Genomic DNA, 21,176 nt, shown 5'->3' on the forward strand with positions numbered 1-21,176 from the left:
GGTCTGATCGTCCCCATGCCATCTGGGCTGGAGCAAGAAAGGTACAGCAACTGTAGGACAAGCATCGCAGGGTCTGGGGTCAGGGGTCTGGCTGAAAAAGGTTCAGGAAGGGTGGCTGTGAGTGGTGGGAGGTGACTGGGGCATGGGTGGACACCCAGGGAGGGGATGGGACACAGGTGGGGAGCAGGGTGGCCGTGCAGAGGTGCAGACTGCTGAGACGCCAGCTGGACGGAGCCCAGATAGCTGAGGGGGGACGCCAGGTGATGGTGGGTGTAGGGAAGCTGGGGCTGTGGTGGACGGGGGTGCAGGAGGCCACGGGCCGGCCAGTGGGTTCCCCGGCTGCACCCTGTGTTGTGCTGGGTCTCTCTTCTTGATGCAGAAGCAGCCCAGTGCGCCGGCTTCCCGGGGGCCAGGGCCATCTCACTGCCCCTCCTGGTACATTCCTCACTTGGTCGGCAGGTTCTGCCTTCCTAACCACTACCCAGCGCCAATTTGGGGCATCAACAGACGCCCACCCAGCACTGCCTGCCCCAGTGGCCCTGGGACAAAGTTTCAAGACGAACAAAAACATAATACGGTGGGAGTCAGGAGTTGAAGACACCTGCTGGAGCGCAGGACTGGGATGCGGCTGGGCGCCGAGCAGTGGAAGCCTCCAGCACTTCTGGTCAGCACCCGGCACACCTGACAGACACCGGCTCTGCTGGGCTGACGTGGAACCCGCCTCCCCAGCCAGGCTGGGGAAGGAGCCTCCAGAAGCAGCCGTCAGGGACAGCGTGGCCGGCCTGAGTGCCCGAGGTGGGCTGTGCGTGGGGCCCAGGAAAGAACAGGCAGGACTGCAAAACGGCATTTAATTCCAGTCTGAAAAGTTCAATTCCACAGCCAGAGCTCAGAACACAGATATATAAAAATACTTCACGATAACGGAATATTCCACGTGGATGCCTCACCCACAAGAGCACCCTGTTCGCCATCCTGACCCACTTCAAGGAGGCTTGCTGTCTAGACCTTTCTAGAAGGGAGCGAGGCCACAGTGGAGATGCTGGCAGGGCCATCCTCCCAAGCCTGGCCCACACGGGATGCCCCTCCGACTGCCCTCGGGGGGCAGCTCAGCAGGAGGACCTCCAGGGCCGTGTCTGCACCTCTGCTTAGGTTTCAGCAAAACCAGCAGAGACACCACACGGAGGTCCCCGCAGTGATCTCTGCACCTCCTTCCCACGGGGACCCAGCCTCCCGTCAGGATCAGGGCCCGTGTCCCTGGCGCCTGCGAGAACCTCTCCCCAGCTGTCCTCTGTAGCGGCCGCTCGCTGGCCGGTGCCGGCTTCGGGGAGGACTGGCTGTGCTCAGATGCCGCGGCACAGCCATCACGGTGGGGACTTGGCTGTTTCCTTCCACAGGCAGCCTCATGTCAGCTTAGAATAAATAATCCACCGTGTGTGGCTTTAAACCAAAACAGAATTTCTGTGACCACGTCAAGGACCGGGCCTTCACACAACTCTCTCCAAAGGTTGGGGGGGGCCCTGAGCCTGGGACCCTCAGGCATCGGGGGACCCATCTGTGCTTCGGGCTTCCAGACAAAGGACTGGTTTCCATGGGCGCTGGGCCGCGACCCCACAGCCCAGGCCCAGGCCGTGCACACAATGACCCTGGCCGGGCCGGGCGGGTGCAGCAGCCCGGTGGGATCGTCACAGCTATCTGGGCAGTTGGCTGTGCGGTGACAAGGCCGGGCGGGGAAACCCACATGGGGGCAGTGCAGAAAGAGGCTGGAAAGACTGCCGGTCCGTCTCCTCTCCTGCACGAGTCCCAGCAGAGGCTAGAGCATGGGAAAGCAGCGGGTCTCAGGTCCTGCCTCTTACAAACATGGGTTTGCCTCAAAAACACATAACAGAGGCACAGCAAACTCAGGAGCCGTCATAAGAGGAGCCACACACAGGAGAGAAACAAATGGAAAAATACACTGATGTTGCGGGAGCCGTACGTTCATATCAGTCTTTAAAAGCTCCTGTTTAATGTTGGGTACAGTGCTTTTCAACATAAAACACAAACGTGCACCTTCTGTGAACCTACACGGTACAGTCACAGGTAATGATGTAAAGTTAAAAAAAAAAAAAAAAAAGCCTCTGTCCTTTCAAACCCTTTCAGGAGCTGTACCTTCCACAAGAACCAGGAAAACAGAGGCGGCAGCCGTCAGGGAGGCCAACGGCCCGCCTGTGCTCCAGAGCGCAGGGCCTTGCCTCCACCAGCCTCAGCTTCGCTGGCTCCTCTCTTCCAGGAGCTGCGTATCAAATATTTCTTTTTCCCTACAAAACCAAAAAGAGATCATTTTGTTTTAGTCAGTAATTGTGTTTTAATAAACATAAACCCTCTCCCAAGGCAAGAAAAATCAAAGAAAAATAAACAGATGGGATCCTAACCAAACTTATAAGCTCTTGCACAGCAAAGGAAACCATCAACCTATGGACTGGGAGCAAATATTTACAAATGATGTGACTGAAGAGGGCTTGATTTCCAGAATATACAAACAGCTCATACAACTCAGTAACAAAAAAAAAAAAAAAAACAACCCAATCGAAAAACGGGAAGAAGACCTAAATCCAAATTTCTCCAAAGACATACAGATGGCCAACAGGCACATGAAAAGATACTCAACATCACTAATTATTAGAGAAATGAAAACCAAAAGTACAATGAGGTTATCACCTCACACTGGTCGGAATGGCCATCATTATGAAGTCTACAAGTAACAGGGGATTTCCCTGGTAGCGCGGTGGTTAAGATTCCGTGCTCCCGGGCTTCCCTGGTGGCGCAGTGGTTGAGAGTCTGCCTGCCGATGCAGGGGACACAGGTTTGTGCCCTGGTCTGGGAGGATCCCACATGCCGCGGAGCGGCTGGGCCCGTGAGCCATGGCCGCTGAGCCTGCGCGTCCGGAGCCTGTGCTCAGCAACACAATGAGAGAGGCCACAACAGTGAGAGGCCCGCGTACCGCAAAAAAAAAAAAAAAAAAAAGATTCCGTACTCCCAATGCAGGGGGTATCACCTGATCCCTGGTCAGGGAACTAGATCCCACATGCATGCCACAACTAAGACCCGGTACAACCAAATAAATAAATACTAAAAAAAAAAAAAGTCTACAAATAACAAATGGTGGAGAGGATGTGGAGAAGAGGGAACCCTCCACCCTCCTCCTACACTGTTGGTGGGAATGTTAAGTTGGTGCAGCCAGTATGGAAAACAGTACAGAGATGCCTCAAAAAAGTAAAAACAGGGCTTCCGTGGTGGCGCAGTGGTTGAGACTCCGCCTGCCGATGCAGGGGACATGGGTTCGAGCCCCGGTCTGGGAAGATCCCACATGCCGCGGAGCGGCTGGGCCCGTGAGCCATGGCCGCTGAGCCTGCGCGTCCGGAGCCTGTGCTCCGCAATGGGAGAGGCCACTACAGTGAGAGGCCTGCATACCGCCAAAAAAAAAAAAAAAAAAAAAAAGTAAAAACAGAATTACCATATGATCCAGCAATCCCACTCCTGGCATATACCCAGACAAAACTCTAATTCGAAAAGACAGGGACTTCCCTGGCGGTCCAGTGGTTAGGACTTCACCTTCCAATGCAGGGGTGTGGGTTCCATCCCTGGACAGGGAGTTAAGATCGCACATGCATCATGGCCAAAAAACCAAAACACAAAACAGAAGCAATATTGTAATAAATTTAACGAAGACTTTAAAAATGGTCCACATCAAAAAAATCTTAAAAAAAAAAAAATCTTAAAAAAAAGAACAGATACATGCACCCCAACGTGCACTGCAGCACTCTTCACAACAGCCAAGACATGGAAACAACCTAAATGTCCATCGATGAATAGATAAAGATGTGATACACATATACAATAGAATATTACTTAGCCATAAAAAAGAATGAAATAATGCCATTTGCATCAACACAGATGGACCTAGAGATTATCATACTAAGTGAATTATTTGTAGTTTTTTTTGGCCATGCCACACGGCTTGCGGGATCTTAGTTCCCCAACCAGGGATGGAACCTGGCTGCTGCAGTGAAAGCACCAACTCCTAACCACTGGATCGCCAGGGAAGTCCCCATACTAAGTGAAGTAAATCAGGCAGAAAAAGACAAATACCATACGATGTCACTTATATGTGGAATTTAAAATAAGACACAGGGCCTCCCTGGTGGCGCAAGTGGTTGAGAGTCCGCCTGCTGATGCAGGGGATACGGGTTCGTGCCCCGGTCTGGGAGGATCCCATATGCCGCGGAGCGGCTGGGCCCGTGAGCCATGGCCGCTGAGCCTGCGCGTCCGGAGCCTGCGCGTCCGGAGCCTGTGCTCCGCAACGGGGGAGGCCACAACAGTGAGAGGCCCGCATACCGCAAAAAAAATAATAAAATAAAAAAAAAATAAAATAAGACACAAATGAACTTATTTACAAAACAGACACAGACTCACAAACATAAACAAACTTATGGTTGCCAAAGGGGAAGGGTGGGAAGGGATAAAGTGGGAGTTTGAGATTAACAGATGCACACTGGTATATATAAAATAGATGAACATCAAGGATTTACTATATAAGCACAGGGAGCTATACTCCGTATCTTGTAACAAACTGTAGTGAAAAAAAATCTAAAAAAAAGAACACAGACACACACACACGTATACGTATAACTGAGTCGCTTTGCTGTACACCTGAAAGTAACATAATATTGTAAATCAATTATACTTCAATTAAAAACAAACAAACAAAAAAAACCATAAACAGAGAAGTGAGTGTTTCATGGGGACCAAGTTTCAGTTTGGGAAGACGAGAAAGTTCTGGAGATGATGGTGGGGACGGTTGCCCGACAGTGTGAATGCGCTTAATGCCACTGAGCTGTGCACTTAAAAGGATTAAGATGTTGAATTTTACGTTATGGGTATTTCACCACAATGAAGAAAAATAAAACTACAAAGAAAAAATGATGAAATAGCAAGTTGTCCTTTAAAATGGCTATCTGTTAACAGAAAATCACATGATCAGTTAGTTGACTGGCTGCCCCTCTCAGGATCAACAAGGAATATGATCCTGAGGGGGACGACCCAAAGGTAAATGGAACACAGCAGCCTAAGAACCCCACGAGGAGACCCAAACCCTGTCGTGGTGCCGAGGCTCGATGGTTTGTGCACAAGAACCTAAACGCAACTGTGGTGTGAAAAGAAGCAGGAGGTGGACACACCGGGACAGACCCACTGCCCGACTGACACCCGGCCCAAGGGACCCCTGGCTGCCCAGGTTCGGTGCTCAGACCGCGTCCCTGAGGCGGCAGGGTGCGGCCGGGGCACAGCCCACGGCCCTCCACAGGCATCCGGGGTGCCTGCAGCCAGCTGAGGCTGCGGGCAACTCAGGACGCCCTCCGACCGGCAGCCCGAGCAGGAGGGTGGTGCCAGCTGGAGATGGGCCGCTCAGACCTCACTCTCCCAGGAGCACCGTCTCTCTACCGGGTGTGCAGGGCAGCCGCTGAGTCTGGGGACAGTCTGTACCACGAGACCCTAGTTGAGTCTTCAGCCTGTCACTGCCACGCGGCCCCGCCTGCTCCCAGCAAGGCCTGGCAGCCTGCCCGGAGACGGGATTAGAGGCTCCAGACCGCCAGTCCAGGGCGCTAACCACACCAACGTGAGAGGAACATCTTGATCACCGCATTCTTCCCGCCAGCCAGGGACGTCTGGGCAGCGGCTGCTGCTTAATCTCACTGTTTCCTCAAATAGCCGTGGCATTGAGGCAATGGGGGAGAATGTTGGGGAGGCAAACATCAGCCCCACGAAGGACGTAGGGCGCGGCGGGCCCAGCTCTGCCCGCTCGGACCAGGGCCCCTCAGCCCAGCCACCGCAGCCGCCGGCGCGTGGAGATGAAGCCCTTCAGGACGCAGCGTGGCCTGCCTACCGGTAGCTGAGTGAAGGTCCTCGTATGTACTTCTCCTCAGCTGTCTTGTAGTCCACAGCGTCCACCGCGGAAATCGCGCAGATTATGGCCTGCAAGAGGGCAGCACACGTCAGGCTCGGGCCAGGCCCAGTGGCTCGCACCGAGCTCGGAGGAGGCCGCGTGGGTGGGCGGTCCAGCCATGCCCTGGCCGCCAGGGCCCTCCCAGCTCAACACTCGTGCAGTCTACAAAATCTCTGCTCCTGATGTTTCCAAATTAAATCTACAACGTTCTCTTTTGGATGAGATGAGAGTTCATGTCACTAAAAGCAGAGAAAGGCAGAACCTGGGGACTTCCCTAGTGGTCCAGTAGTTAGGACTCCATGCTTTCACTGCCAGGCCTGGGGTCAATTCCTGGTTGGGGAACTAGTAAGATCCCACAAGCCGTGTGGTGTGGCCATAAAAAAAGAAAAAAAAAGGAAAAAAACAAGAAAACACAAAGCAGTAATCTGAATATACAATAGATGCCTGATATCAAAAGATCACTGTTACTTTTTTGGAGTGAAATCATAGTATCGTAGCTATTTATTTTTGAAGAGTTCTTCTGGTTCAGAGCAGGGTCTCTCTCCCCTCGGCACGGCTGACACAGGGGCCGTCCTGGACTATAAGGTGTGGAGCAGCATCCTGGTCCCCACCCACAGGATGGCAGGAGTCCCCGACTCGTGACGACCAGAGACAACCCCAGATGTCCCCCAGTGTCCCCAGGGGGCAGGATCACCCTTTTTAGAGACACACATGAAAGTATGCACGGATAAAAAACCATCCAGAAGGAGGGACTGGAGGTGCAAGTGGAGCAAGGCCACACCATTCCAGCGGGTGACGGACACGTGAGGGTTCACGGCGCTACTTAATTTTTTTTAACATATCTGAAACGTCCACGATAAAGCTCAACACTTTAGAGCCTGGTGACATTTTCCCACACATTCCATTCATGGCCAGCAGCATCCTCCCTGAATTGAAGAACGGCCGAGGGGCCGTGCACCAGCTCCTCGACCACCCGTGCCTCAGCTGAAGCGCATTCGCAAAGCTGAAGCTCCCCTTCCCCTGGGCCAGGGACCACCCGAGGGGCCCAGGCCACAGCGGCTCGGGGAGACGGCTCAGGCGGCACCGCCCTGGGAAGGCTTCTGGAGAACGACGCCCAGGCCCGGCACCCGGGGGTACTGCAGGGCCCGCTGGCGCTCACCTCAGGCAGAAGCACGTCCAGAACGAAGCGGATGCCGTCCGCGTGCCCGCGTGCCAGCAGCCTGCTGCCCGCCTCCTGGTACACCCCCTGCAGGTATTTCACCACCAGGTCCAGCTGCTCCTCGTCCTCCAGGTACGTCTCCACGCAGGTCATGTACTGACCCGAGCTCAGGAACGTCTTCAGCCACCTGGACGGCTTCCTGTTCTTCAGGATGGCCCGCAGGTGGCTCTCGGTGCCCCGGGCCTTCACAATGTACTCCACCAGCTTCTGGTTGGCTCGGTCCCGGGCGGCCCGCGAGCGGTCAGGGAGGACCTTCCTGCAGGCCGGCCTCCTGCCCCGTGGGCTCACTGCCGAGGCCTCCTGGGGGCCCACCCCGCTCAGCGGGGGGAACCTGGTCCCCTGGACGTCCCGCTGGATGGACTTGCGGACGGGGGAGCCTGCGGAGGAAGCGCACTCCCGTGACTGGGCGCCCTCGGCTGCGCTGGGACGGTCCCCAAGGGCTCTCCCTCCAATAGGACCCCCGCCCCTCGCCCCAGCTCTGCCCTCCACCTTGCTTCAGCGGCGCCCTGCAGACGCCAGCGACAGGAGGGCAGGGAAAGGGCCACGCAGATGCCCTGTCCCCAGGCGGGTGACCTGGGCGCTGGTGGCAGGTGTGGGTGTGCCGCCGCCCTCCCGGCCCCACAGCAGAGGGAAGCGAGGGGACCCCGTGGACCCAGGCATGGCTGGACCGTAGGCCTCAGGCTTGGGGCGCGCTGCCCGCTGCACACACCCCTCCAGAGCTCAAAGAAGACTGCCACTCCTAACGGGCAAAAGAGCGGGTCCCACCTTAAAGGGGCTGCTGGTGGACTTACTTATATCAGCTGCATAGTATTCCAGGAAAGAGCCAGCGAAGGAACCGCAGCCTGCACAGGGGCGGAAGGGAAGTCAGGTCACACACAGGACTGGACTCTGCCGGGTCATCCAGCCGGTGTGCGCCCTGACCTCAAGCCCGAGGACCCCCCCACGGCCAGACCTGGGACAGATGGAAACCAGCCCGGATTCAAAGGAAACTGTTCTGTTCAGACCCAGGATGAGCCTCCACCAGGTGCCTGCCCATCCGCAGGGATGGGGAGAAGCCTGCTTGGGGCCAGGCCAGACAGCTATGGGGACCGGGCCACCCTCCGCCCTCAGGGGCCCTCAGGGGAGGCCCCGCACTGCTGCCCCCCCGTCACTTCGTGCAGGGGCACCGGAGCCCCACGTACCAAGCCGGACCCTATAGTCGGTGATGAGGGAGACGCACCAGCCGATGGCCTGGTCGAAATCCTCCTTGGCCTCGTCCTGCAACAAGACCCAGATGGCAGGCGTCAGCTGGGAGCACCTCCAAGGTCCCGCGTCCTCAGTCCCCCCTCCTCCAGGAAGGGGCCTGCAGACGCCCCCGCACAGGGCTCCCTGCGAGGCACGTCTGGGGCCGGGGCTGCTCAGAAAACGGTCACCTGTGAGCCGAGCCCTCGGGGCCGGGAGACACACCACAGACGCTGAGAGCAGGAGGGCGAAAACCCACCGCAGGGCAGCTGACGGGCCATCAGATGGACAAGACGTGAGACTGCAGGGGATGAACCCCGTGGGAGACACCTCTGGGCCCGTGGCCCTCAACTGTACACGGTCAGTGGGAAGAAGTGCTGCCCGGGAGAGGGACCCCTGGCCTGTGATCCTCACAGCAACCCAAGGCCGTCACCCCCGGTGAGAACCCCTAAGCTGGGATGACCAGTGAGACCAGCCTGAGACCCACATGCATGTGATGGGAGGGGCGGGCAGCTCCAGAGGAGGAGGGCGCTTGGGCTGCGGCCAGGCTCGCTGACCAGCCTGGGACAGCAGTGTGGTGCCGGCACATGCCCAAGCTCCCATGGCCCGTCGCCAGAGGACGTGACCAGGCATCCGGGTCTCGTGAGACGTACATGCCATCTTCTGGAACCCAGGCGTCCTTGCGATAAAACCCGTTCCTCAGGTATTTGAGGCACACGAATCTCAAACTCGATTCCCCCCCTCCCCTCTGCCCCCCGCCCTCCGGTCCCAAGAGCCCAAGGCTGGGTCCAGCGTGGGTGCCGACCTTCCAAGCAGCGCCTGCACTCGAGGCCCGTGGCCTGCTGCCCTCAGAGAACAGCTGGTCGGCAGGAGACACCCTGACAGCCCCACCGCATCCCACTCACCCGGGGAACCAGCTCAGATGCTGCTTCCCACGTGGGAAGGCGTCACCCCACGCAGAGCCCAGAGCCCGCTGACCGGGGGCCAAGCAGACACCTGCGTCGGAGCAGGGCTCATGGGCCCCACTGCCCGACCCAGTTGCAGTCTGTGTTTTTGAAAGTTGGGACAACGAAGTGGTGGGTGTTTCAGAGTTAACAGACAGCACCCTGTGTGGACCAGCTCCTGAGGACTCATGGGCTGGGCCGGTCACAGGGCCACGGCAATGGTGCTCCCTGACGTATGTGGTGCTCAAGCTCACGGCTTCGGGGTCTACGGTGCCCTTCCCGGGGGCGGCTGAGATGCAGCCGCAAGGTGTGGGCCTTGGCCCTGGGCTCTCCCACCTTCCCTCTGCATAGGGCGCCCTGTCCTCCACGCCAAACCTGCTCAGTGGGGAACGGTCAGCAGCCACTCCAGGGGCAGTGACCCCCAGAGGAGCAGCCGGGGCCAGGCATCACTCCCACAACTACCGCTGTCTGAAGGGCCTTGTGGTGGAGGACACCGTTACCAGCTGCCAAGCCAGCCCTTCCAAGCAGCGCAAACAACCATCCACGTACCAGAAGTGCCTGCTTTTCTTTACAATCAAAGTGCTTCAATCGCCGGAGAGACACCGCGATGCTGGAAGCAGAGAGAGCAGAGGTTCACGGGAACCAGCCCCATCTCGCAACCTGAAAGCGCCCTTCCTCTGGGAAAGCGGGGGGCCTCTGCCAGCGCAGGCTCGTGGGTGGAGGGAGCCCCTCGGAGCCGGGCCCAGGTGTGCCCACTTCCAGGCCGGCTCTGGGCAGACTCTGCTTCTGCCCACAGTCGAGGACTAGGGGGGTGACTGGGCAGGGGGCTGCTCACGGCCCCTGCAGGGAGCCAACTTTGCTGCCGTTTGTGGGAAATGGGGGCCCAAGGAGTGTCCGGCGGGGCTGACTCTGGAAGCCGACAAGCAGTCTGGAAAACCCGACCATCTGGCCGTGTCCCTGAACACAGCCTTTACGGGGATCCTTATCCGGGGCTCTGGACCCCACCCCTCCCCCTTCACCAGCCTCCACCCAGAAGCACTCAGCAGGAGCAGAGAACAGTGGGTTTACCCTCTCCCTTTGGGGTTCATGTTTCCTTCAATGAAAAGCACACTCGCTTTCTTATCTCTTCGCCTGACGCTTTTCACCTGTTGGCAGATCCAAGAAAACCAGGTGTCAAGGACCCAGAAGGTCATGGGTTTTCGACACTTTCCTGATGTCACTTCATCAAGCATGTGACAAGGAACGCAGCCGGCTTGGACTGAGAGCCGCACCGGGAAACGCTCAGAAAGCGCTGCATGGCCCTCAGCGCTGTTCCGACCGAGCAGAGCCAGGGCTCTACAACAAGAGGAATCATGGCCGCTGCCTTCAGCACTTCCGCCCGGCTCACGGCGCGATCCTCCTCATTCTGGGGGACGGGCAAAGCGAGCTCAGGGAGGCCCGGCCAGGCGCAGCAGAGGTCAGGTGGGAGGTGGCAGGCCGTGGACCCCAAGAGGGGCCCCTCTCGGCGTCACCAGCGCCATGGGTGAGGCTGGAGCCTGCACGCCATGGGTATCTGCGCCGCTGGCACCCATGAAACCAGCAGGGCCCCCGGGAACTGGGGAAAGCGGAGAGGCGGGGAGAAGGCTGCCAACCGCAGGGGGACACGGGCACCTCGGGAAGCGAGGGTCCTCGATAATCAGCCCCAAACCCTGCCACGGAGCTGCACGGCAACCCCGGTTCAAGTGCATGTCTGCGCTCTATCTACAGACGCCGCAAAGATTTCATTCTGTCCTTCCCGGGATGGTCAGTCACGTGCCAGGAGGCCATGCTGACCTGGATGAGCTCAGACGCATCGCGACAACAAAAGCCACTCCACTGTGGCAGCTATCTTTCAGATTTACACGCCACTACCTCTTCCTAAAAGTTAAAGGACTACAGCTAGAACCATCAGAACACTGTCCCTGCCGGAAGACAAAGGGGAGGAAATTAAGGTGGAAATGGCAGAAGCGAGGGCAACCGGGTGGTGCCCCTGCCTCAAAAATTCTCCAACTGACCATGGGCACCGTCCAAGCAGGCGGAGGAGGCACAGCCAGGACGTCAGCCACACTTAAGGGCGTCCGCTGCACTGGGGGTGCAGCCAGGACCTCAAACACCTGCTGTGCAATAGATGCCCACCCTAATCTGCACGCTAAAAAGCTGAAATGTAGAATATTGAAAATGAGCAAACCATGGGCATTTTTTGGAGGCGGGCTTTCTAAGCCTGCTTGATAAAAACCTGAGGGCTTCCCTGGTGGCGCAGTGGTTGAGAGTCCGCCTGCCGATGCAGGGGACACGGGTTCGTGCCCCGGTCCAGGAAGATCCCACATGCCGCGGAGTGGCTGGGCCCGTGAGCCATGGCCGCTGGGCCTGCGTGTCCGGAGCCTGTGCTCCGCAATGGGAGAGGCCACAACAGTGAGAGGCCCGCGTACCACAAAAAAAAAAAAACAAAACCTGACCTATAAGCCTCACGATCCTTTGTGCCAGAAGGCTGAGACCCCCTTTCCTTAGGTAAACGCGTCCACGTCGATGCTCACGGACCCAGCGTTTCCCCAGTAACAACAGAACAGTGAACCACCTGCCCGGGTCCCGGCGTCAAGAATGGAGGACGCTGGACCTCAGGCTCCGGGGACCAACTGAGCAAGCAGGGGGCAGAGAAGGATTCTTACCACTGCGGGCCAGAAGGGGTATTTTTGGTATTTAAGCCAGACTAGCATTCCTACTTCAAACGAACGTGGTTCTAGAATTGAAAGAAAGGAAAACAAAAAGAGACAAGTTAGATCCATATCAGGCACCAAAAGCAACTGCTGGAGAAAACACAACCACGGAGACATTGTGACGTAGTTCCCCTAACAGACCCGAGAGTCTGAGGGGCAGGTTTGTAACTCCTGCCCCTGGAACCCAAATGCCGACCACAAGCGCAGCCAGGGTGACAGCTGGTTCCTAGCAGTGACCGTGTGCCGGGCTCGTGGGGACGGGGTGGGCAGGTTACTCCAGAATAGAGCACTTTTTAAAGAGCGTGGCACATAAACAGAAAGGAGACCACAGCACACAGTGAAAACCCCATACAGGGACTGAATTTCTGAGAAGCTCACCTGTCTGGGAAACTGGGGGCTTTAAAGGGTTAAAAAAAAAAGAGAACTATTCAAACAATCCTAAGATAACTACAAGTAACTTCTCAACAAAATTTAACTGCATCCTCAACCAAAAACGTTCCAGAATGTGTAAATAACTCAAATATTCAAAAACCAGCCGTGCTGCGGTGTCTGACAGGAGGAAGGGCTGTGAGAGAAAGGGGACCTGGGGGACAGGGAGCCGCCTGGGGCACACGCGGAGCGCTGGTCACCCGTGAGAGGAGCGTCGTGGCCCCCAGGATGACGGGTCATGGGTGCAGACAGCCAACCCGGGCCGACTGGCCAAAACACCAGCAAACCAAAACCAAATGGAAGACAAAACCGGGAGAAAAGAGCCAACGCCCGGGTTTCTGGGGCTGTAACTGACCGCCATGTAGCGATGGGGACGGAAACGCCCTCTGCAAGAAGGCACAGTGGCCCCCCTGCACCCAGCGAGCCCGCGGGGAGCTGACCCCAGTGACTCCCCAGGAGCCCAGGCACTGCAGGCCAGGCAGAAGCATCCAAACACCCCAGTAACCAGCCGCCACCAGGAACAATCGGCAGAGCCCGCGGGAAATGGCCGAGACTCGCGTACACAGAAAGGGCAGAGAGCCTGCTGTGTGGGGACGACAGGGGACGGAGGGGCTCCAGGCCAGCCCCCCGGCCGTGCAGAAGCCCCCAGGCCTCCCGTGCTGCTCATGCTACAGCCTGTGCACGCATAAATGTTTCATAATAAAAAGATCCAAAACCCAAACCAAACCAAAACCACCCCCAGACCACGTTAAGACTAACGGTTAGCGGGCGAGTCTAATACTGAAACCGGTCCTCAATTATTTAGTTGAAAGCAAACTAGCTTTCCGTTCCTGGCCGGTTCTGAACTTTGGGCCTGTGTCTGACACCCTTCCGGGGAGGACAGAGGCAGCTGACCTGTGCCCGGGGGTGGGGGCACTGTGCACACCTGGGGGCGCCGAGTCCCTGCTTCTCGGGATGCCATCCGGGAAGGCTGCGAGGCAGTGCCAGGCCGCACCCAAGCAGTGGCGACAGAGCCCATCTATTCACTCGGCTGCCGTCCTCCGTCACCTCCGAGGGGACAGCAGGGAGGCTGGGCTGTCGTGCCCCAGGGAGCACCCCCTCACATGGCTGTCCTGGACCGTGCACCCCGGACTCCCTCTCTGTAAGCCCTCGGCTCAGGACGAAACCCAGGCAGCGCAGCGAGAGACCTTCCGCGGACGTCGGGCGCCGCAGGCCTCCGCCCAGGAGGGCGCTGCCCACTCACCGTGGTACAGGAGGATTCTCGGGGGCTCCTCATCCTCGTCCTCCTCACCTTCCACCAGGAGAGAGTTCACGGCATCCAACTCCACTGACTCTTCAGAAGGTGGATGGGCTGCCAACAAGGGTAGATCAGACTTTCCCTGTCACAGTCCTGGGGACTCACCCCGGGAACAACGCCTCCTGGTACGTGCGCATCAGCGCAGAGAGCAAAGCTGCCGCAACGCAGACTTCCCCGCGGCCTTGCTCAGGCAGGGCACGTCGGTTAAAGCACATTCAACAGAATAAGAGAGACAGGAGGGCAGGAGAGACCGCGAGCGCAAGCAGGGAAGGTGGAGGAACTGGGCAAGGGGTCCTCACGTGTGGCTTGTCCGTTCACGCAGGCGTCCTCAGACACACGGGGAGGGGGCGGCCCTGGGGCCAGGCCCCTTGGGAAACCATCCCTGTGCCTCCGGCGCCGGGGAAAGGGCCCCTTTCAGGGGCCGAAGAAAGGCAGAAACCCAGGAGTGACTGCGGGGCAGGCAGAGTGCAAGGTACCAGCAGTGCAGAAATGAAGATTTCCAAATTAGCATTTCAAAACTAAGTGGGATGCTACAATGTCCAAAAGGAGGGAATCATAGCGCCCGGCTACAGCCACACAAAAATACATGACACAGGAATCCTTAAAAAGTCAGGAGCCTTTTAAGTGAGTTAATCACTTTTGAGATTCCTGTCAATTTAACGGGAGTGCATCATGGCTTCTGCCATGGGAAGAAGAAAGGAATTAATCCTCAGGGAGCAGATGCAGCATTATCACAGCCACATGCTTCCGCCCCGTGCCCCGCCACTCCCTCCCTCCGCTTCAAAACAAAAATAAAAACACACAAGTATTTGGGAGCAGTTGAGGTAATTATAGCCCAGTGGGAGAGACAGACGGAAAGAACTTCGGACATCTCTGCTCGGGATCTATCTTGGGAACAATCTCATTCAGGATTTGGTTAAAAATACACGGCGGGGGGGAGCGGGGGGCTTCCCTGGTGGCGCAGTGGTTGAGAGTCCGCCTGCCAATGCAGGGGACGCAGGTTCGTGCCCTGGTCCGGAAGATCCCACATGCCACGGAGCGGCTGGGCTCGTGAGCCATGGCCGCTGAGCTTGTGCGTCCGGAGCCTGCGCTCCGCAACGGGAGAGGCCACAACAGTGAGAGGCCCGTGTACAGCAAAAAAAAAACAAAAAAAACCAAAAAAAAACAAAACACGGGTGCCTGGCTCCAGATGGGCCGCAGGAGAAACAGACGCCGCCCCCTCCCCAGCACACGACTCATCCTCTCCAGGATTTTTACCTCCCTCCAGGAGCCGGGCGTCTCTGGTCTCCTCTTCGGGGCCGAGCTGAGCGGGGCTGCGCAGAGCCATGTGGGGCCCCGGCCTCTGGCTGCCATCCGGGCACAGGTGCTGGGCAGTGTGGCCCCGGGCACCGGGGCAGCCCTGAGGACCCTTGGCCCCACCTCCGGGAGAGGAGCGCAGGGCTGCCGGGCCGGCCCCCGTCTCGCTCTCTTCCTCCCGAGCTCGCTCTGAGGATGGAGGCGCTTCCTGACCCCAGCTGAGCTCCCGTGCCGGGTTCCTCTCCTGTTTACTCGGGGTCATTGTCCAGTTCACCGTCCGGTTTGCCTGGTGTTTTCGGGATCCCCGTCCGTCCTGAGCACCACTGCCGGCCAAGGAGACAGCTGGGGCGTGCAGGCCTCCGCTTCTCCCGAGACCCTTCTTGTGGTCCACTCTGCACCCAGGGTCCTCCTTGCGAGCAGGCAGGCCGGACAGCCTCTGGGGCGCACGTTCCCTCCTCGTGTGCCCAGGAATGCCCGACACGTCTTCGTGGAGCAAAGGCGAACGGCTGGGGTCGCAAAGCGAGGAGGCTGGTTCCGTGGGCTTTGCTCTCAGAGACCGAGTGGTCCTCTCTTCCCTGGAAGAGCTTTCTTGATGCGGTCGGGTTCTCTCATTCAAAACATCCAGAGCCACGCGGAGCGACCGCCTGTAGGCCAGCTCCTCCAGGGGCGCGGCAGCAACCTCGTTCTGCAAGGCTGAAGGACAGAAAAGGAACAAAGCCTGGTGATGGGCAGAGAGCCGGCACCGGCACCCGAGCGGCCCTCCACCGGCTGGGGTGTCTCGCTGGGACTGCTGGTCTCAGCACCTGAAGGGAGGCTGATGCCTCTCACCTACATCTTCCCAAAGGAGGGACCCGGACTGACGACAAAACCACATTTGAGGGCTGCAAGGCTTCCCTTTCCCAAAAGCAAACTGACTGACCCTACCCTGATTGGGTTACAGAGATACATTCCTCTAGGTTACAAGACAATGCCGCCGGCAAAACCTATTCAGATGTTTGTCCGATCCTCTCTCAGCCTCACAGTTTCAAATTCAATCAGGGTCAACAGAAACCCACACCAACTAAATAAAGAACTCTGCAGGCAGTGTACTCTGGGGTGGGGGTGATGAACACACAACTAAGAGGCTCCTCGTGGGCCGGTAGATCACCCACACTTCTCTGCAAGGGCGTTTCCAAGCCAGCAAGCAGCACCAGGGGCCTGGAAACTTCAGCCTGACCTCCCCACTGCAACAGCTTTCCCCGTTCACTCCGACGCGCAGGCGCTGTGCTCTTTATCTGAACGAGGGGACGGAGGCGACGCCACAGCTCAGCAGGCATAAATTATGCCTCCATCAACACAGTGTTTGCCCGTCTACCGGTAAAGGCGCCCACAAGCAAGTGGCCCCCCAACACGGGCTGCACGACCAGTCACGGCATCCGAGAGGTGCTGGTCGCCGCCGCCCAAGGCAGGCATCGTGCTCTGAACGAGAGCGGTTTCCCCAGAGATGCAGGAAAATGGACCCTACGTCACAGTCACCTCTGGAAGATACCCTGGGCAACCTTTACGCAAGACAGAAAGCTCTCTGCATGTGAAGTAAGCACTCCCAGTCTCAGCAGGGAGAACCCTTCCGCGTCTGGGCCTGTGGAAGGGCACGCCTAGGCCGGAGCCCGGTCTGTCTCCCGCGGGGTGTGTGCACCGTGGGCAGAGCTGGGCCGGGCTCAAGCCAAGTCTGTCTGACCTACGACGAGACGCCAAGGAGGCCGGAGTCTGGGCTCCACTTCCAGCCCGCCTCGCGCCGCCCCCTGCCCCGACAGCCCGCAGACACCGTGGCAGCAAGGCTGGTGCCAGTCACACCCTTTTTTCTCCCCTGGGCTCAGCGATAGAATTTAAATACACATCCAACTGCTTCTCAGACCTTGGGCGGAGGCCAGACCAGCAACAGAAGCACCTCACTCTTGCTACCCGATAAGCAAAACACATAAAGAGGAAAAGCCTCTCCCCCTTTCTTCAGAGAGGTGCCCCCCTTCTGCATGGCCTGCAGGGCCGCGGATGTGGCCTGTGGACCCTGATGCCACCACTGGCCATCCTGGGAGTCAAGAACAGGACGGGCTCGAGGGGCAAATTCTAGAAAGGGTGAAGAAGGCAGACCCATCTCCTCCAGCTCAGGGAAATCACGTTCCCTTGTGTGAAGGGGAAAACTGTGAACAGGGTCGCTTTGCAGACCTGAGTCTCCATCTTCTCCCAAACTGCCTCTCACTTTATTAAAACCTCAGTTACTCAAAAACATGCTCTTACCTAACGAGGAAGCAATGCCTTCAATGTGAGACTTCTTCAGGATCTGGGCTCCCGTGCTTTTCACCTTAATTCTGCAGGGACAGGAATGGCTGTTATACGCCACCAGCTAGCTATGCCACCAAGACATTTTCAAACATGTTTTGCTTTAGACGACAAAAGAATGAGATTCATTTTCTTCCTTTGCACCCTTCCACTCAAACCAAAAGTCACGGCCAACTGGGAATTCATGCACCTGAGGTGAGAGGCAGCAAGGACCCTGGTGAATGTTTTTGTTTTTTCCTTTCTCCTTTTAAGACAGAAAAGGTTGGCTGGATTTAAGAGCAAAAATGAATTCAGGGCTTCCCTGGTGGCGCAGCGGTTGAGAGTCCGCCTGCCGATGCAGGGGACGTGGGTTCGTGCCCTGGTCTGGGAAGATCCCACATGCCGTGGAGCGGCTGGGCTCGTGAGCCATAACTGCTGAGCCTGCGCGTCCGGAGCCTGTGCTCCGCAACGGGAGAGGCCACAACAGTGAGAGGCCCGCGTACCGCAAAAAAAAAAAAAAAAAATTCAAATTGTGACTTCTATGCGGCAAATCCCACTTTCAACTGCACAAATATCTCCTTTGTTAGACTTTCAGAGTAGAGGATAATGTCACTGAAAGCTGTTTACAGCCCAGCAGGTGTGTTTTAGTTTAAAAGGATGGGCTTTGCTTTCAAACTCGAGTATTCAATTACCTTCCCAGCCTCGGGGAAAGTGTGAGCTGTGGACTAAGCAGGCTTAGGAGCGGCTCTGAAGAAAGAGGGATGGGGACCGTGGGGAGGTGGGGACAGGAGCTGACTTGGTTTCATTCTCTATTTAGAATTGGGAATTCTCCCGTCAGACACACACAACCTGGGCATTTTAATCATTCCTGGTCATCTACGTCGTTCCACCACGGACAATCAAGAACGCAACATAACGTGCTTCCCACACCCAAGCGTTTGCCTTCTGAATGCTAAACGACAGTTTCTGATGAGAGGCACAGGCTCAAACATCAAATAGCCCAAAACTCAGGGGGCTGTCACACAAGTTTCTGAAAAAAAGACACACAAATACATCTGTGGGAAGGAAACAGCCCTACATGAACCCCAACGAGCGTTTACCTCGCGTTTAATTTACATTTGTTCCATTTTTGTACTGATCACGCTGGACTTCAGTACCTCATATACATCTTCAATTTCCAAACTTCCGTGAAATAAAATCAGTTGTTTTCCTCTTTGGGTTATTTTGACCCCATTTATAACTACAAAGATAAGAAGCCCTTAAGGGTGCTCTTTGCTTTTTTGGGGAGGGTGGTGGTATCAGAAATCCCATATGGAAAAAAGATAGCATCACAAAAACACAACACTTAACTTTTTGTCTAGGGAAAGTATCTGCACGTTTAGAAAAAATCCCTCTTTTCTCTTATTTTTGGCTGCCTTCTCAGTTCCGGCCAAGACCTACATTAGAGGAAAAAAAGAAGAAAAAAAAACCTTGTTACTAAGACAAAACAAACAGCTAACACAATGTAAGAAGCCGTGGCGACCCATAAATACAAATGCAGCAGATGACTCTTAAAGGAGCAAAGGACTCCAGAGGCGGGGAAACTGAGGCACAACGTGTAGCAGCAGATCCAGACAAGAACCAGGGTTGTATCTGGCCCCCTTCCCACTATGCTGCCGGGAAGTCTCCCCGAGATACTCCCATTATTTACTATCAGGGCTCCCGGCCAGCTATTTCCTTGAGTTACAGCCTTACATGCCTTTTTATAGCTGACTCTGTTAAATTTGTTTTTTTTTCCCCCAGTGTGAGGAAAAAAAAAGACACTTCCGGAAGCATAACCTTGTAAGCACTCAACCAAAACCCCATTAGACGGGGAAGGAGGGAGAATCGGTGCCAACGGAGAGGAGCGCCAACTGTTCAGACTCAATTATTTCGCTGAAGCAGCTCCTAGGTATCTCCTGATAAAGATTTTACTTGTCACCCGAAAGTCATTTCTAATTCCTGAAATTACAGAAGAACGGCTGTCACCTTTGCAGGCCATAATCGCTTTTTCCATCTGCAGAGGACATACTTGGCATCCATCATGATTTAGACTCATGTGGTAAGCAGTAATGATTTGGCACAAACAAAGTACTTGAAGGTCTGACGCGATGTGCCCTGCAACAAAATTTACACGGTGGTTTATAACATCGTTTGCTTCCCATTTCAACGCAGACACAACCCTCAAGGGCAAAGGTTACCGGGGCTGATCCTCAAGGAGATGGTTTAATTCCATCATCCTGCACTGAGTGGGCTCAATGCCAAAAAGAAGTGACTGGCCTCAGTGCCCAGGGAGACGCCTGGATGATTTTCATAAATAAAATACAGCCAAAGTCCCTCCCAAAGGTTCTGTCTAGATTATTTTTAAAAGGCTCCTGAATAAATCAGCCTGCCTCCAACGTCAGCAGGAGAGGCGTTGTAAACAATCAAAGCTTAAAAACAAGCAAAGCTTACAACCCTCCCATGTTTGGGGAGTTAACAGTTGACCACAGCGCAAAAGAATAAAATCAGAGGAAAATGACTGCTCTTTGGCTGCCGTGTCCCTGAAAGGACCGGACAGCTGCAGACCGTTGATTACATCAATGGGGAAGGCTGGTCTGGCGGTGACAGTAAAGAAAAGGAAGTGGGGGGGGGTCGTTTGTGCAAAGAGGGGTTAACCCCGGCAGGAGAGGGTGGGTCCAGTTAGCAGAGGATGGGGGCTTCAGGGAGCAGAGGTGGGGCTTCAGGAAGCAGAGATAGGAGTTCAGGCAGCAAACGAGGGGCTTCAGGGAGCAGAGGTAGGGGTTCGGGGAGCAGAGATGGGGGTTCAGGATGCAGAAGTGGGGTCCAGGCAGAAAAGGGGTTCAGACAGCAAAGTGGTTCAATGAACAGAGACGGGAGCTCCCGCGGCAGGGCGGGTTACCGCCCTGGGGAGCCTCTTTCGGGGTTCGCCCCTCCCCCAGGCCCGGCCCCGCCGCCTCAGCCCCCGCCCGGCCGACCCGAAGGGCGCAGCCCGCCGGGCTCACCCGGCGCCCCGCCTCCCCAGCACGGCGTCTCCGAGCCCGGCGCGGAGGGCGAGGTGGCCGCGACAGTCCAACGGCGGTTGCACCCGCGCCGCCCCAGGCGCAACCTTCCGCGCCCGCGCTCACCGCTTCCACCGCCGCCGCCGCCGCCGCCGCTGCTCCCACGGGCCGGGGGCGGGGCCAGCCTGGCGGCGGTACCAAGCCCCACCCCCGACGCCGACCAATGGGGAGCCAGCGTTCGCACCATGGCCCCGCCCCTTCCGCCGGCTGGGCGCGGAGAGACAGGCGGGCGCGCGCTAGGCTGACTGAAGGGCACGGGCGGGCGTGCGGGCTCGAGGTGGGCGGCGACGGCAGAGACCTCCATCTTCCGGCCCGGGCGCCCGCCGCCTCCTGCCTGCTCCTGTCAGGCCCGCGCGGCCCTCGAGGCCCCTCCCCGCCGAGGCCCTGAGGAAAGCCTCCAGAGCCTTCCAGAACTTTCCATGGCCTGAGGTGCCTGAGGTGAGGCGTCGCGGCGGTTCCGACCCGCGCCCAACAGAGGGGTGGTCGTGCGTTTTGCACATGACCCACTTGTGTGGGCGGTGAGCCGGGAAACAGGTACCCCGCCGGCCGCGTCAGTGCGATGGTCGCCGTGGGGTCGGTGTGAAGACACAGTGTGAGGTTCAGGTGTGTGAAGTGGCGACCCCACAGACGGCCGCACACGCGAGTGTGTCCCCTCCGCCCCCGGCTGGACCCAGAGTGTCTGT

General features: G+C 57.0%; 1 protein-coding gene across 2 annotated transcripts; it reads right to left on the reverse strand.

Moving 5' to 3' along the window:
- Nucleotides 1–858: 858 nt before the first annotated feature.
- On the reverse strand, nucleotides 859–20,614 carry PWWP3A (PWWP domain containing 3A, DNA repair factor). Of its 2 annotated transcripts, none has more exons than XM_060094751.1 (14): nucleotides 20,560–20,614; nucleotides 19,421–19,549; nucleotides 18,764–18,849; nucleotides 17,393–17,463; nucleotides 15,080–15,811; nucleotides 13,769–13,876; nucleotides 12,049–12,119; nucleotides 10,433–10,509; nucleotides 9,914–9,974; nucleotides 8,381–8,456; nucleotides 7,991–8,041; nucleotides 7,140–7,576; nucleotides 5,921–6,009; nucleotides 859–2,297 (listed from the first exon to the last, which is right to left on the reverse strand). In XM_060094751.1, the coding sequence occupies exons 2-14, from the start codon at nucleotides 19,475–19,477 to the stop codon at nucleotides 2,243–2,245; spliced, it is 1,971 nt and encodes a 656-aa protein (XP_059950734.1). In that variant the 5' UTR covers nucleotides 19,478–19,549; nucleotides 20,560–20,614; the 3' UTR covers nucleotides 859–2,242. The 2 variants fall into 2 exon arrangements, with proteins under 2 accessions (XP_059950734.1, XP_059950735.1); XM_060094752.1 differs by lacking the exon at nucleotides 20,560–20,614 and adding an exon at nucleotides 20,437–20,526.
- Between the last annotated feature and the right edge of the window lie 562 nt (nucleotides 20,615–21,176).

This window comes from Mesoplodon densirostris, chromosome 3, assembly GCF_025265405.1.
Source record: "Mesoplodon densirostris isolate mMesDen1 chromosome 3, mMesDen1 primary haplotype, whole genome shotgun sequence".
In the NCBI taxonomy this organism is placed as follows: domain Eukaryota; kingdom Metazoa; phylum Chordata; class Mammalia; order Artiodactyla; family Ziphiidae; genus Mesoplodon; species Mesoplodon densirostris.

Bases quoted from the DNA above. Each gene is read 5' to 3' on its own strand.
- PWWP3A (XM_060094751.1), bottom strand. From the start codon at position 19,477: ATGATGGATGCCAAGTATGTCCTCTGCAGATGGAAAAAGCGATTATGG. The intron at 9,975-10,432 runs GTAAACCCACTG...CTCTGCTTCCAG, and splicing joins ATGAACCCCAAAGGGAGAGG to CATCGCGGTGTCTCTCCGGC. The intron at 8,457-9,913 runs GTACGTGGATGG...GTCTTGTTGCAG, and splicing joins AAGAAAAGCAGGCACTTCTG to GACGAGGCCAAGGAGGATTT.